This window comes from Triturus cristatus, chromosome 4_2 (assembly GCF_964204655.1).
Source record: "Triturus cristatus chromosome 4_2, aTriCri1.1, whole genome shotgun sequence".
In the NCBI taxonomy this organism is placed as follows: domain Eukaryota; kingdom Metazoa; phylum Chordata; class Amphibia; order Caudata; family Salamandridae; genus Triturus; species Triturus cristatus.
In genome coordinates this window covers 169,408,322-169,425,919 of record NC_140586.1, presented here as the reverse complement: position 1 = coordinate 169,425,919, position 17,598 = coordinate 169,408,322, and the positions used below count along the sequence as shown (strand labels likewise).

Here is a 17,598-nt window from a genome sequence, read left to right as displayed (position 1 = left end):
AGGTGGGCTGCTTGCTGTTCACGTGGCAGCACCCAGCAGGCACAGGTTCTCTCCTAAGAGCAGTGCTAGCAGTGCTGCAGGTTTGTTCTGGCAATCGGACCTGCTCCTGCTCGGAAAACACGAGGTAAGTCACTCTTCCCCTCACAGGTGGAGGATACGATCCTCCAGCTCTCCACTGGAGCCCAGAGAGGTAGTGATGACTCTGGTGGCGTCCTTGTGGTCCTCAGGGAATCAGTCAGGGGCAGCTCTCAGTTTGCAGGCTTGACCTAACGGTCACCCGGGCGATCTCTCAGTTCAGGCGATGATCCGAACACTTGGCCAGAGTGGTACTAGCAGCCTCTTCTGGCATATGGGTTTGCTGCAATACTGTACATCATGAAGCAGACTCCTCGCACTCGCCCTCACCATAGCGGCCTGTCCTGGCACATGGGGTTGTGAATAAAGGTCAACACAAGTCTCAACACTCTTGGCCCAATAAGTTCAATGGTGGCCCGCTCTGGCATATGGGGTCACCTCAAGGAGGCGATGCCTGCCACTTCCTGTACAGCGCTCTTTGGCTAAGATCACGGGAGCCCTCTCAAGGCATAGGGGGTCACTGGTCCATTTCTGCACACAGGCAACAACCCGATTGGTGCGCAGCTATTCTACTAACCCCTCGCTCAGGGAGTCCTCTCGGTGGGCCTCCCCACTAGACCTTGCTCTCTCCAACGCTCTCCTCTTTGTCACGGCACACTAGTCTCAGTAAGCAGGCAAGCGCTGGTGCGGCAGGACAGGTGATCTTGGTTGCCTGCGCTTTGCCGCCTTAGCCAGCAAGGAGACTTTATCCCCAGTCCTGGTCACGGGCAGAAGTCTTGGAGAGCTTCCCCTTCTCACACAGGCCATCTGGTTAGTCAAATAACAAATGTTGGTGTCTCAACCTCCCCTTCTTATAATTCTTTTCCAGACACCAAATGTGATTTAGGGTCTGAGACTTTGAAGTTTTATGTTGGGTTTCTGCTTCTTTTCGGATTGTACATTACTCATTTTCTTCTCTCCTCTTGGAAGGCTGTCTGTCACAGCAGGCAAGACTCCCAAGCTGATTGTCCCAAAACACAGTTCATGAAAGGGACCACCAGAGTTCACACCTGGATGTCAGTCACAGTGATATATGCTTCAAAAGGATAATCTTGGGCTCCAGGCCCTCCTCTTCATGATTCCCTTATCAGCCCTATCTCCTTCCTGTGATGTGTCCAAACTGCTTCCTTGTGATCTACCACTGAATCAAACAGCGACACTTTTGAAGTTCAAAGGGAGAGTGCCTTCCTCCAGTTTGTGTCTCAACCAGCGCACATAAATGCAGCAACACACAAATCTGTCTACGGGGATTCCTCTACTCCTCATGTCTTAACCAGGCAGGCCTGGCCTTCTCAAAATGGAACCCACTGTCCTCCATGTAATGTACCATTTCAGGCACACTTGCACTCAGAGTACTATCACAGGAACCATACTCTCCAGTACTGTCACCTTTATGCATTTTGCAGATATAGACACATATGCACTCATCTCACACATTCAGTCTGCTCACACTGCTCAGTACTGAAGCTTTTCTGCACTGTACCAGGATGTGTTATTTGCCAACACACCACTGCCAGCACACACACAATCACCATGTGCAGTTCACCTTTTATGTATTGTATTTCACTCAAGCATACATATACCTAGCACATGCTTCCATTATGCACGCACTGTACAGCACTACATCTCTCATGTAAGGTATTCCTAACAGGTATACCAACACTCAGTACATGCACTAACCACGCATACATTGCACAGCACTGCTCCATCCCTTTACTGTACCCTTCCCAGGTGAACATCCATCCAGTGCAGTCACTACTTCTGCGCTGCGCCGCGCTCCACATTCACCTGATGCAGGCTAAGGGTGAGTTGAGCACACAGCTGTGGAACTTTAAAAAGGTGAGTGAGTCTGTAAACCTCACTCCTAGTGAAACAGGTGTAAAAAAGACCTGTCCTACTACTGATCACTACACGGTATGCTGCCACCACTGCGCTTGTGCTGCTTATCTCTTGGTGAAGTCGGTAGCCTTCAACCACCATGAAGGTAGCGCTTTGAGTGCCCCTCTTGGTCAGACAAGACCACAATCTGTGAGACAGGCCTATGTCATGAGGCACAAGCATGATCCATGTTTACCTATGACAGAAAGATCAGCAGTAGGGATCCAGACAACAGTACAATTGGGCACTCAGGGCAGGAATACATGTATTTTACCATGCAGAGGACCATTTCATCCCAACATAAATTAATTAGTTTTTATTTTGCAAAATAAAGCAGCATACGGAATACAGTAGGAAATATACTGAAAGCACTACTGTCTTTATCTCTAGAGGAAATCGAACAATGTTAACAGTGAGGTAAATAAAAAAAAACTCAAAAAGGGGCCTCTCTACTGCATGCAATCATATCATATCGGATTACCAACACTACCACAAATGCAATAGTCGATCACAATCTCCTGCTGACGGCCAATAGATATCAGTTAGTCATCAATCCCCCTGTATTGGGCCCGAGCCCCCACATCCATAAATGTTTCCGCAGACATCAACTCACTTCATTTATTGGTTTCTTCAACACCCTGGAATCATCTAGGCTATGTTTCTGTTTTGAGATTCTTGGAGAGGCTGAAATTCATCAATTTTCAGCTACTTCATATTTAGTAACAATCAGGCTCACCCTGGGGAAGAGTTCCGGATATCTTGAGAAGCAGAGGCAGTCTGTGATGTTTAGTAGAGCAATATGTGGATCTGGGGAAATGCGGGGACCCATTATCTCACTGCAAGTTCTGTCTACCGCCTCCCAAAAACTCTGTAGGGCGATGCAACGCCACAGAGTATGCAGTAAATCCCCCACCCATCATGACACCAGAGGCACAGATGTGATGATTGACTTAACAGGCCACAATTGTTCTCGCATAAAATACACTCTGTGCAAATATTTAAACATTGTATGAGGTGGAATCTGGTTGTAATCGCGATTTCCCTATATGCAGCTATTACTTCATGCCACTCCAAATCCTCCAAGGGACCAATATGTGATCCCTAGCCACTCTGAGCTTGTCAAATGTGTTGGTGTATCAATTACCATAGATTTATATATACAGATCTTCCATCGTGATTTTGGCCTCCAATGGCAGTTGTGAACTGAATCAAACAGCTGTAGTTAGGGGAGTATTGCATGTCAGAATTTTAAGAATTGGCTGTGAACAAGACCGAAGTCTTCATGTAATTCTGTGAAAGACTTTAGTGTGGCATGGGCCTGAACATCTTCCAAAGTTGATACACCTAACCTATCCCAGCCTTCAAATCATGCAGTGCCATCACCTCGGAGAGTAGTGATCCTCACCACAATTGGGTTTTTTCAGTGAGCCGCCCCAACCAAAGTATCTGTTTCACAGTGTCAGACAATGTTTTTAAGGCTAATTTATTTGCCATGGGGATGTCCCTCGGAATGGGCACTCTATGTATAAAGAGCAGTGGGTGTGTATTTCCCAGACCCAGAGCTCAGTTATGTATGCCGGATCCCTGTTGGTATCAAATAACCATTTGTTGAGTATAAGTTGAGCTGCCTGGTAATGAATGAGAAGGTTGAGTGTCTATGTGTCTTTGACATTGAGAGGTGTGATAACTATTCTTGATGGAAAAGCCCGTCCTTGACATCATGGGACTAGCAGAATCTTCAGTGAAGATATTGTTCCACCCTAGATCTTCAAAAGACAAAGGTAGAAGGCAAATAAAAACGTCTAGCTCCCATATGTGCTGTTAGTGTCGGAGCAAGCTGTGCGCTTTATACATTTCTGGTATTGTATTGTAAAAAAATGGCCCCTCCTTCATACTCCTGGGCTATGCCACAGTTGGATTCCTCGTGACTGAGTTCTTCCTGTCTTCCTTGAAGACAGTAAGACCTTCTAGAGAAAATGCACAATTCTCAGGGCAGTATTTCTCCCTAAGGCATACAATGCATAACTTCTGATAATCTTTCTCATAAATGTTTTTTACCAAAAGATAGACATTTAACAAAAAGGATGGGATTTAGGTAAAAAAAAATGTTTTAGGTCAGAAAAAGACAGAAAAACAATCTAAGTCTTAAAAAGAACTCAACTGAAATGGATTTTCCGAGGATTGTGAAGATTTTGTAAGGGAAAAAACACAAGAAATGCTAATCTCAGTGCCCAAAGATCCTGACTAAAGGAGCCTGAAATAAGAACTGGAGCAACGGCCACTGACAGGGCGTGAGGGATTGCTGATGGAGTGGGACTCCTCAATGGAGCAGCGTATATTTTCTAGCTATAAAAGTTGCATTGTATCTAGCTACATTATGAATATTTTTATTTATAATTGGCTTTTTTAAAAAAAAAAATCGAATAATTAGGAAAATAGCCAATTTATCCTGTAGGAAAAACATGTTATTTCAGAACAGTGGTATACATGTCATGTATATCAAAAAACTAACTAAGTCAGAAAAAGGATAACCCTGCATATATCCAATTATGATGCCGAATCCTAGCAGTGCCATTGAAGGACCGCTGCATTACCAACACACGCTCCAACAAAAACTTGATATTGTAAGTTCTCAATATTGTGTAACAAAATCATAGAAGACAGATTGAAGAAGCTAAGGTACTGAAGAAAGAAGCAATGTTGATCTTAAAAATTAAGCTGAGCATAGGGTCTTTTCAAAACAAGATGACCATCAATCTGAATATCTTGATTGTGACTGGGCTGTTGCAGAAGTTAAATATCATGTGATGTCATCATGGATAAAGAATACATTTCTTATTTGAACATGCCTCCTCTTGATCATGAAGTCGCTCATTGGATGCAGATCTGTTTTCCTTCCATAAGGATTCCTGGAATTCAGCCTTGACAATTATGATACTTACAAAAGTGGGCTTAACTCTGGGTACACACTTATTGTTTATTGCGTTGAGCATCGTAGTATGGTTTTTATCATCTAGCTCTCAAAGGTTTCGTTATTTTCATTATCTCTTGGAGAAAGCAAAACCAACAATGTGGATGAATTCTTATCTGAGTGCCTCAAATACAATTCCATATTTGTAAAATTCAACATGAGGGTGGAAACAATAAGCTAGTGTGGAGCGGAAATGAACAAAAAGTGACTGCAAAATACAGGAAAAGAAAGCTTAAGAGCAGGATCTAGAGAACAAGAAAGGATGACAATTATGGGCGAAAATAATGACAGAAGTCAGGGAATGTAAACTGCAAAATAAAGTTTTATTTAAAAATAACAAAATAAATAATCTAATTTACACATTTGTAAAGAAATAAATTGCTACTACTCTACACATTAAAACAACACAATATCCTAAAAGCACTTTGGGGATAAGTCAATGGCATACGATGGAGGTACAGTTTGGGGTATTAAGTTGCCCATCTGTGGTGCAGTCAATGACCTGTCTTGTCCCATTTGAATATCCATTTCTTCTACTGCCAAGAAGGAACCTTACAAATATATCTAATGAAAAGTTTTTGAACAACCGATTCTTTTAGTGGTGAGAAATCCCAACTCCATTTATGTGTCCTTGTAAATGTCCTGGCTGACATATTTTTTTTTAATTCTTTACTTTGAACGTTTTTATGTATAACAGTACAACAGGTCATCAACAACTGTCATACAGACTCATAATAGAGACCATATAGAGGATTGATACATTTAACACAAGAGTGGACTACACAGTCACTATTGGAGCTAAAGGCTGTCATTATTCATATTGTAGCAAATTTTGGTAAATGTAACAATCCTCTTCAGATGTTACGCCCTTCAATTAGTAATCTATCAGTCTTGTTAACACTGTGGTAGCCACAGCACAAGCTAGAGCTACTTGCAATGTAGTGTACATGCCAGAAATACCACAAGCCAGTAAATGTGAAGAAGTGCATTTAGGAGGATTTCTGTTTGTTGGGAATTATGAGAGAAGTTTATGACTTAAGTTTAAAGACAACTTTGATTAAAAGTCGGTATTGACATCAATTCCCTCATTCACTTAAAAAGGTGACCTTGATCTGCAGTAAATCAGACACTGGTTGGCACCCATTTCACAATAACGGATCTGGCTTTTAGTGGAATGGGAACTTATACTGAACATAAATTCCTCAGAAGTAAAATGCTAAACAAAATTTGAACTAGCAGGCACGACTACTTTTGTAACCGTTTTCAGCATAGTTATTGTGGCGGTTGTTGATAATACTGAAAACAATTAAAAATCCAGTGTACCTGCTATTTCACACCATGATTAGCATTTTGTAAAAGTGGTCCAGAGTCAATGCCCTTTTAGGAATCACAGGCACGCAAGTGTGTGCAGATTTTTTTTTTTAAACTGGAACAATAATTGACCAAGGAATTCAGGTAAGTAAATGTTGCTTACACTCAATTATTTATAATAATACAAATATGTAATATATCTATAATCATGTCAGCTCACTCCTCATTAAACCCTATCTGTAACAATAATATTCTAATGTTTCCATGGGACAACACAATGTCTTAGGCAGAAACCTGTATGCCCATTAATATAAGAAAATAAAATTCTTCAGTAGATGAGTAAAAGAATTAAAAGGGGATCAACTTCCCCTTTTGTACAACAAGTAAGAAGAACACATTACAGAGACAAAATTATTGCTAATTATTATGACATTATTCCTGCAAATTCCTGTCTCCGCTCCATTGTGTTAGTGTCTCCCTCAAAACCTGAATGCCCCCAATCAATACCGTTGAGTGCGTAAGGAGGGTCTGTGAAGTTAGAGGCGGTGTACACACTGAGGTGAGAGCTTGTTATTGCATGTTTGTCATGAATGTAAATTACTTTTTAACACTTAGGGTATTGGGTCAAAAAGGTATTCATTGACGGTTTTGGAGCTACCGATTGCCTGTATATTTCTATACACTGGGACTTCAGAAAAGAAAATGTCACACTCTGCTATGCTCACAATACTACTGGGCTGATTTCTGTCACTCGTCCACTTTGTAAGGATGATGGATGGCATGCCTTCCGCCAAATATAGCTCCTCGGTAGTCCTCAAAACTAATTCTCGACTTGATGATTTCTGAGCTCCTGGCTACTGAGTTCATGCTGCCTTCATATGGCTCAAATACCTGCTGGAGGGCAGTCTGTTCTGATAGTCAATCTCAATGCATATAAACCCTGTTGCTGACTTTATTTAATCCTCTAGTTGCTCGAACTGCTCTTGTGGGATCTTCATAGGGGTCCCTCTAGGTCCCAGCATAATTTCGGACCTGGAGAGTCTTTAATGCTTCTGCTAGTTTCTTGGTTCTGATAGGAAACAACTCTTTCTTTATTCTAGCCATCATATACATCTTGCATAACATTGTTCCAAATAGACAATTTCTCCCTCTGTCTGTTCCAGCAGCCACTTCCCTAGGAACTCCACTACTTATACAGTATCTTCTTGTTCATCCCTTAGGAAGGGCTTTTTTAATTGAGGGTTCGACAGGTACTTGAGGATCATTCTGGTCTTCGGTTTGTAAGTGAACACGTAAGTGACCATTTTTATCCAGCGTACTGTATCCAACAAGTAGTGTGTTCTCACCAAGAAGTATGTATGCATGAGACATATATAGCAGACACTAACTACACATCAATGGCGCGCTGCACATTATATTTAAAAGGCGCAGTTCTTTTAGGGTTCAGCAGAAACACAAGGGGAAGTAAAGTAATTTACGCTTTGGTCTTTTGATGTAATCGGATTATTAATTTTAAACACACTAACCCACTGCACTAGGGGGAAAGAAGTCAGATATACCTGTTTTCTTTATAGTCGTCTCTGTGGATGCTTTTATTAGTATGTTATGAATGACGTGTAATAGGCCACTTAGCACCTAATGTTTTCTTTCCAGTTGAAGAGTACCATCAGAATGGTGGTGCGTGCCCAATTTCATTAGGTTTTAATGGTGAATTCTTTAGGAGCCAATCATGAGAATCTGACTACGCACTTCTCTCAAAGCCCCCATATGTCTCTGAACTACACCCCAACAGAAGACGCGGAACCCATGGAGAATACGATCATCAGTCCAAATACATGGCTTTGCTATCTTATTGTCCACTGGTCTGCTGGTGGTTATCACTGGCGACTGGTCTCTTCGTCCCCTTTGGAGCTGTTACGCCGCATTTCCAGCACTCCACTCTGCACCGCAGCAGCTGGACATCCACCCATCAAACTGTCTTCAAACTCTAAGAAGGGAGACGCGCAACAGAGAAAAGCGTCAATGTCTGAACAGGAAGTGACATGTTATAGTCATACATCCCCTCTCCATCACGTCTCCTCTCTATTTAATCTGCAGTATTATTGTGAAAAAATTCACTAAAGTCTTCAGTAAATAGTACTCAAATATTCTTCTTAAAGTCCAACAGTATATCATTTAAATACAATAAACTTGACAATATGACTTTTTGTTTATGGCTCAATAATTACCTTCCTGTCTGGTCCCTTTGGCTTTCCTATAACTACTTACGTAGACTACAGACAGGAAACCATGGAGAGACCTGTGAGGGTGCTGGTAAAGATTGGTAGGAAGGCAGCTGCAGACTCTCTAGCTTGAAATGGTTAACTTCAAAACACGAAAACTAGTGCGACGAAAAGCAACATAAAATCTGAATTTATGAAGGACATCCTTATGCCATTTATCAGAATTTAGTTATTTTTATCAATTACATTATTACTGATCCTCTAAACCAGAAGAGACATTACAATCCAATTTTCTTGGGTCCAAATCAAACATAAAATCATAAATTGACACCCGCAGGTTTATTACAACAGCTGCAACAGTTGCAGGTTTCCAGCCCGACTGCTGGAAATCATTTATTAATTATTTTATTTAGCAGCGCAGAGGCATTCCCACATACGTAACTGGACCTGATCTACAATTATGCATAATAAAGTGAGCAGTTGTACATAATCTGTGTGCAAATATACCCTTCAAAAAATATTCTCAGAGTGGAATTTATTTTCCTATTCCTCAGGGAGAAATGTATTCCCCACCAATTTTGTAAAGGGATTTACTCTTGCTTTTGAAGGGAGTACATTTTGACCATTTGCAGGGAGGAAAGGAACCAAAGAAACGTTTGAGAATACCCTAAAGCTCTCAAGTTCGGATGTTCCAAAAATATCAGGGAATCCTCGTTCTCTAATGCTCACTCCGCATACCTGGAATGGGAATACTCAATTTAATACAACCATGTGATAAGGTCACCTTTTGTGAAAATCATGCAATCATGAATCGACCAATTTGTGCATCCATGTGACTACTGGTCATATTCTTATGCAACAGAGGTCATTATAAATATGCCTTTCCTAAAAACAACTCTATTTTTTAGCAGTTAAACAACAGATCTAAGGCAAGCAATTTGTGAAATAGCTTTCCAAAAGGCAACATGTAAGCACGTAGTCAACTCAGAAAGTCCCAGAAATGAACAACTAAGGATTTGCGGTACTAAAAACAATATCTACAGTATCTGTGCTTGCTATGTCAGAGCTTACTTAGAGCTTTGGAAAAGGTTAAAAAAATATGTCTCTTAAGGCTAACTTTAAAAACAAGCATTTGCAATGCGATAGGTCTGGCCTTTGCGAGAGTTTAAGCTATTGGCATTGTAAAGTACAATGCCTTTTATTTCTCTGTTTTGATAATTAACACATAAATAAAAGGCATTAGCATTTACGAAGCCAATAGCTCAAACTCTTGTAAATGCGAGACCTATGGCATTTCAAAGAAGCGTCCGCCATTGTCCAGTGAAAGCATATTTATTGAATGATTTTTCCCTGAGAGGAAGGACAGGTTAGTTTAACACACATGTAAAGTTGTTTTGGGAGGTGTTCAGACCTCCTCTGTGGAGAGAGAGTGAAATATATTTTCCTCCAGTGTTCAGACCCTGATATCTCTGTTGACATCCCCAACAAGGATACCAGAAGTTGCACAGGCAGTATCGTCCAGGAGCCTTTAAGTATTGGCAGGTGGTACCCACCGCGCTTGAGCTACTGCTATATAACGACCTTCATGGCAGTACACTATGCTGAAGTGTTGTTAAGGAGGCTCAAAAGGCTTCTCCTTTGTGGCTCCCTGTGCCCTTTTCCTGACCATTACAAACATTCCATCATCACAGCTTACCTGAAATCTGTGGTTTGCCCTGCAGTCGCGGGCTCAGACATCGCTTGCGATCATGTGACACCAGTCTGGCTAAACGCAGGCCTTCGTCCATCAGAGTCTGCTGAATGATGTGCTGGCTCCAGGGTCCAGGAGCTGGAAGGTTGATGGTCGTGTCGGTGGGGGCCACAGGGGAGGGGCTGTGCCTCAAACATGACCCAGGAGCTGAAGGATCAAAGACCACTAAAGGACGTTAATGGAATTAAACAAACATAGTATTTTTCTGGAAACAAAAGTTAGATTGCCAAGTAAGACCTAGATTAAAGCATCAGTCGTAAAGCTGGACTTCAAGTTTCAGTTGTTCTGCCTGGGGTGGACATGATTCCTAAACACACTGAACTTTAATGGCAGAGAGCTCTTCAAACATATGCCCAGATATGGCGGTATATATCCAGAGAAAGGGAGACAAGTAATATGTCCATCTGGTGCCACGGGTACTTCTCACTCCAGTTGTCTTACAGTGGACCACTCTATGTGTGAGAGCCCATTTCACTTGACTTGATAAGAGACTTTTGTATTAAAGTCGAGTTTTACAAAAATGTGAATATTATTCATAAAATAATTATTATCAGAACATTGGAATGTTGAGAGCTCCATGGAAGACAATGGAGTGCTCCATGCTTTTACGGGCCGTTAAAGGCCCGCAAAGCAACATTCCAATGTTGTTTTCAAAGGCCTCTCGGAGCCCGAGGGAGTTTAAACCCCTCGAACTCCGAGAGGCCTATGTTTTATTTGTTGGAACATTCTGCCCTCTAGTGGCAGAATGTTCTAATAGCCTTATAGCCCTTGGTAGCTGGGCTATACCGGCTATTAAAGTCCCGCTCCTTTGTTAAAGACCCTCGCCTTCGGTTCGGCCTTTAATGCTGGAGCGGGCCTTTGATAGCCGTATAGCCCGCTATGGCAGGCTATAAGGCTATATTATGTAATTAGACAGCTGGATAGGTTTGGAAACCTTAACCTTCACGCTCTCAGACAATTCACGGTAATTAAATAAAAAAAATGTCTCCTTCTTTTCATGTCTCTCTCCAAACTTCACCTCACATCTTCTGCCCCACACCTTCCTTATTACCTCTCTCTGCGTCTGTGCACCTACCTCCACTTTAGCTCAACTCTCTCCACTTCAACTATCTACATCACGTCTCTCTCAATACACTACTCGTTACTACACCTCTCACTACCTCTCTCACGAATCATGACCCCAACCTCTCTCTCTCGTCATCACTGTGCCTGCCTCTACATTTATAACTCTCTACTCCCTTTCGCTACCTCAACACTCTCGCTACCTCTTTCTCTCTTCATTTTAATATACCTCACCTCTATTTACATGTTATTCACCCTTGTCTCTGTTTCTTCACTCTACCTTATTGCACTGTTTCCATCTCATCTCTGTTTCTCTTCTTCATCTACATCAGCTCTCTCAACCACATCTTTCTTTAGCTGACCTATTACTCGCTACCTCTTTATCTCTCTCAGCTTTCTATTGAACTCAGAACTCCTCATTTTATCTCTCTACCTTATTTACATGTCTCACATCTTTTACTTCCTCATGTTTCTAGCCTCCTCTCTCATTACTTATTCATTCAATATCTCACCCTTCACCTCCCCTCTTTCCCTTTGTACCACTGCTCGCTTTACCTCGCCTTTCATTACTTTACTCCTTTTTCCCTATCTCTCATTTTGTACTCATATCTATTTTCTCTATCACTGTCTCTCCTCTCTCTCACCAGCTCATTCTCTACTTCAACTCACCAGCTATTTTTTGTTCCTAGAAGGTTAAAAAATGCTTAGTCACACTTATTTTGCAGGGGTGTGGGATTTTATAAAATTTCTATATGTATAACGGATGGGATACTCCTGAAATTAAATTGTTCTGTAAAAAAGCACTTGTCCTTTGTGGTGTCATTTAGAGAATGATAAATTATTGCAACATTCTCATTATATAAAAACTTCGACAAAAGTTTATTTGATTACACCTAGGTTCATGTAATATTGGGGTTTCAATTTCAGCAAGGTTCTAATTTTGTCACCTTACTGTAAATTTTTATAGGGCCCAAATATGAGCTGAGCAGATCGAAATACCCCTCTGCTCAGTCACGAGTGGGCTGTTGTTCCTGAACACACACACTTACATGGTGCAAAAGCAATGGGCCATATTTTATCAGGCATAAAACCAGCCAGTAAAATTGTTTCAGGAACAGCCTGAACCTGTTTTCCTGCCCACGCCCAACACTCAGCCATGGCACATGGGAAGCATGTAATGCAACCCTCAGCCAGACTACACCCTCTCATGCCATGGCATACCCTACCCACCATCCTCCTTGCTCTCCCTCGCCCAGCGGTAGCCACCTGCTCATGCTTACACTTGCCTCGAGCACATGGTAAATGTGAGCCTTAATACCCTGAGAAATGGGAATACCATGCCTGGTACTGCCAGGATAACAGGTTTGAACGTTTATTCCCCATTCCATGCTGACAAACTCGTAATTGCATGGTAATGATGAGGTGTTACCTAAAGATCACTAACACAATATCGTGGTCAACAATATCATTGGTAAAAATATCTTGCCAAAAATATTGTTTACCACAATATAGTGCTCCTATACTTAGAATGGTAAGTACCAAAATATCGGTAAAAATATATAATTAGCTTTAATATTGTCCAAAAATATATATTTTTCCATATAAATAGAGTTTAAAGTAGTAAAGGTTAAATATTTGCATATATAAATTTAATATAATGTAAATGTAGTGTATTTACATACATTCCACAAATATGTAATACCATATATAAATATATACTTGTATAAACACACAAACACATTAATATATATATATATGATTGTGTATGTATATTATATATATATATATATATATATATATATATATATATTGTAACATAATTATTGAAAATATATATTTTACAATAAATATTTTTAATATATTAAATGTACTCCTATGAAAACATATATATATATAATTATAATATATATTAATTTACAAATAATAATTACTAGTTAATTATTGCTTAATTAATGTCCCACCCTATACCCCTACAAACCTAGCAGCCTCCAACTAAAATATAAGTAAAATAAATCAGTGTTCCATATTTTACATAATTAAAAATCTACAACTAAAATATAAGTAAAATAAATCAGTGTTCCATATTTTACATAATTAAAAATCTATTAATTAATTAACAATTAATAATTGTTAATTACTTAATTAGCGTCCCACCTTAGACCCCTAAACTAAAAACGTAGCAGCCTGCAACTAAAATATAAGCAAAATAAATACGTATTCCATAGCCTACTTAATTGAAAAACGATACAAAAATTAATTAAGAGGTAATTGTTAGTTAATCATTACTTAATTAACTTCCCACCCAATACCCCTACAACCCTAACAGTCCATGAATAACATTTAATGAAAATATATCTGTTTTACATAATTTACATACTATCTAACATATAATTAAATAAAATGTTATAAATAATTCATAATTATTATTTCATTAATTTCAGAATCTATCCCCTACAAACCCAACAACCTGCTAAGAAACTATGAATTACTAATAATAATTAAATACAAAATTCAAAATCACTTAAAATTACAAGCTAAATTAAAAAAAAAAAATGTTCATATGACCAAAAGTGAAACATAACATATCAAGAAAGACACATTAAAATAATTTTAAAATGAAATTTTAACAGCTACATTACTGAGAACATTATTAAAAACATCAATATACTTTAAAACCATATTACTTATCTCAAAAAATGTTTTTCTTGTCATTGACATTTGTGCATCACGATATTTGTGTGTCACAATATTTAATTTGAAATATTTATATCTCTTGATATTTTAAACTCTTCTGTCTAGCATTGGCTTGCCAAAGTATGTCAATGGCCCCCCACCAGCCTACACCAGATATCAGGTTAAATTATTGTATTGGGCTTGGGTTGAGCAGAATACTTTCTCCAAAATCAAACAGGGTAGTCTGGCAGAAGCTTTTGGAGAAGTGAAAACCAACCATACTTTGGTGTCATCAGGGTTCCAGCTGATAGGAAACTTTATACCCAGTTTAGGCACGGTTTCTTACCAATTAGTGCTTTTACAAACTCCTGGCTAAGCCACAGATCCCAACCCAAGTTGGGTCCCTGACCACATGAATCGTTAGGCCATGTTCTTTTTGCTTGTATTGCCTACAAGAAACCAAGGAAGAAATGGCTAGCACCAGTGTGTAGACATTTGGGACTCAAAATTTTAAAGTAGCCTTACGCATACTGAAGACAGATGCTAGACCCTTATTCGCATGTGCAATGGCGAAATATCTACGACAGATGTGGGCGACCAGAAGGAGGGCACTGCAAACCCCTTTATTCAGCACTGAGAGCTAAGAAAGTGTTGCATTATTTCCATAAGATGCCACTTATTACTTTCATTTACATGGTCGCAGGGTTGGTTTGCAAACTTGGGGGTCTATTATGATGTCAGGCGGATCGCCACCGCCCGCCATTCTAATAGGCCCCTAAGTGTCTGTAATACATGAAATCTTTTTAATGCATTTGCACTTTAATCATGGGCTTTATTGCTTGTTATAAACTGTAGGAGTTTTTTTGCATTAATTAGTTATTAATTGTTGTTTATATTTCACTTTGTATGCTGCTATTACTCAGCCCCGAGAGCCAAGAGTTATTCCATTTATAGGGGCTCTCTCACACAAAACCTTCTGAAGGCTTTGCATTTTAACTATGGGTTTTTAGTGCTTGTCAATAATTGCTGGAGGCATTTCTATCATGAAATATTTGATAATTGCTTTATTTGCTGTGCTTCGTACGCTGTTTTTATTATGTCAATCCCAGCCATCTTTTAATTGTAACTTGTTTTTAATATCCTTTTGTATGTTGTCTCTCTATCCAGCATGCATCAAACACGACTTGTATGGCTGTGTCTTTTATGGTTTTTAAGGAAATAAAGAGAGTTGATGATGATGTTTATTGTTGTAATGAATGCCTGTGACTGATAGGACTTATTATTGCTTTACATGTGCCTGACTTAAACTAATGAGGTGACACCCTGATAAAACCAGAAAACCTGCTTCATATATACTGACACCCTTTATGAAGTGTTAAATTGTCAAAGAATAATCTGTGGTTATTGCTATGAATGGGAAGACTCCCCTGCAAAGTCAGTAGGCTTTCCTTATTTAAAATGACACTCCCTTACATTGTGATGTGGCATTTCAGCTGTCTACTAGGTCATTTACGCCTTTAACTTATGCTGCTCGGATATCTGCATATTGCAACTACCTTGACTCCCTAACAATTTTCTTTGTCTGTATTTATGTCTGTACTTCAATCAAACGATCTTGTATTATATGTTAAGTGCTCTGATACCTTCGGATCTATCTTGTGCTATATTGAACGTATAAATAAATAAATAAATAAATAAACCATCTTTCACAGATCACATATCCATAATGTTGGACTGTAAACTTGCATCCAAAGGGTTTGTGCTACAGTGGGTTGGGCCTTCTTGCCCAGTGGACAAAATAAACTTGCAAACGTGTGCCTGAGAACATGGCATATGGGTAAGCAGGAGGGTAGTATTCAAGGAAGAGAGTAACCGAGCCATCATAATTATAATTTTATTTTAGCCTTTTGCCCTTTCTCTCTCTATTCCTAACCTGTGGGTCTAATATGGTAAGTGAAATGATAACATTAGCACTCTCACTTTGCCTGTTGAAGCAGCATCAAGAGCATAGCCCATGCTGAATGCATGTGGAGAAGACCTCAAAGTCGCCCTGCACAACTTTCTGACAAGCACACGTCTCGAGAATGTAATTGAGGCATATTTGGCTCACATAGAATCTGCACAAACGTTCTCTACACAGTGGGTAATAGATGTGATTCCCTTCAGGAGTTCCAGGAACAGAACATTAGGCATTCCCGACTGTGTAGGGCGTAGATATGGTGGTTTGGACAAAAGCAAGTTCCTCTGGAACAGGTGCTCCTACTGAGCTATTGTAGAGAGGGATGGATGACCCTTACATCATCCATATAAGAGGGATTGTTCCACAGGGCAACCTGCTGAAGATGCAGGATTTCTGAGAACCAGACCTGGCGAGGCCAAGGCTGGAGCAACCAGGTAAATCCATTACCTGGGCCGTCAGTGATCTTTTGGAGAAACCCTGGACAAGGGTTGTCATTACACGCTGGGGAAGGAGGCATACTGGAACCTCCTTGACCAGTACAGCATGAGGCAGGGCATGAGGAGCTCATGTACAAGAGGAGGATGTCCCGTTCAGGTCCGAAGAGTGTGGATGATGCATTGGTGCTGGTTGACACTAAGGAGAAACAGCCATTACAACGTGGTTCTTTCCACTACCACACAGGCATTGCCATGCACACACTATTACCACACATAGCCTTCACTACACATTTTTTCTACAATGTACGTGGTGAGGGCATATGCTGGGAACGGCACCTGCACGGTAAAGGCTATCGGCATCGTTAGAGGAGCGAAGAGATCCTTTCACTTCCTATTGACGAGATATGTGTGGAGTGCCTCACACGATTTGCCTCGTCCTGTAAAGGTAAGGGGGATTGTTTTTGGGACTGAGGTGATTTAATTTTAAAGGAACTGGGGGCCTGGGGACAGATTTAGAGATGCGGTGGGCAGGTCTTTTTTTAAAGGGCTGGAGGCTAGGAGGGGGGTCGCGCAGAGTTCTAGATTTAGGGTTTAGGGAAGGGTCGGGTATTTTTTTAACAGGGAGGGGGTTGCACTGAGGTCTAGATTAAGGGCTTCGGGAAAGGTCGGGTAATTTTTAAAAGGGCAGGGGTCGCACTGGGGGTCTTGATTCAGGGTTTAGGGAAGGGTCGGGTAATTTTTTTAAAAGGCAGGGCCATTGGGGGTAGCGCATGGGACTACTTTTAGGGAAATGGGCAGGGGTCTGACATTTTTTAAAGAGGGACTGGGTGGGGGAGGCCCGGGAACTGGCTTAAGGACTGAGAGCAGGGGTTAGGGAAAACTTTTATATGCATAGGCCTTTACACCCTACATGCTTTAAAACTAAATAAAAAGCATGTGTGGTAAAGGTTATACGTGGTAAAGGCATTCACGCTGTAACGCATCCGTGGTAAAGGCATGTGTTGCAACGGAATGCGTTGTTCCATCATACAACCACCCTAAGCATTTAGTAATAATTAAATGACTGAACACCAGGCAAGTGATGAAGGTAAGCACTGTGCTCAAGCTGCCGGCCCTCAGAGAAAACAGACAGGTGGATGTGGGAATTGAAGAGGAAGGTGTTTTGCAAAATAGACCATTCCCATAATTTCATTACCAGAAAGCAGCATAGAAGGGAATGG

General features: G+C 40.5%; 1 protein-coding gene across 2 annotated transcripts in view; it reads right to left on the bottom strand.

Annotated features, from left to right (window-relative positions):
- Positions 1-5,267: 5,267 nt before the first annotated feature.
- The window catches only part of NAB2 (NGFI-A binding protein 2), a 127,345-nt gene continuing 115,014 nt past the window's right edge, over positions 5,268-17,598 (bottom strand). The window contains exons 6-7 of one of the 2 annotated variants that reach the window (XM_085600972.1): positions 10,193-10,411; positions 5,268-8,261 (exon numbers count right to left, since the gene is read on the bottom strand). In XM_085600972.1, coding sequence (XP_085457098.1) covers positions 8,152-8,261; positions 10,193-10,411 — 329 coding nt within the window. In that variant the 3' untranslated portion in view covers positions 5,268-8,151. The remainder of the gene's footprint in view (positions 8,262-10,192; positions 10,412-17,598) is intronic. The other variant, XM_085600973.1, reaches the window with a different exon arrangement.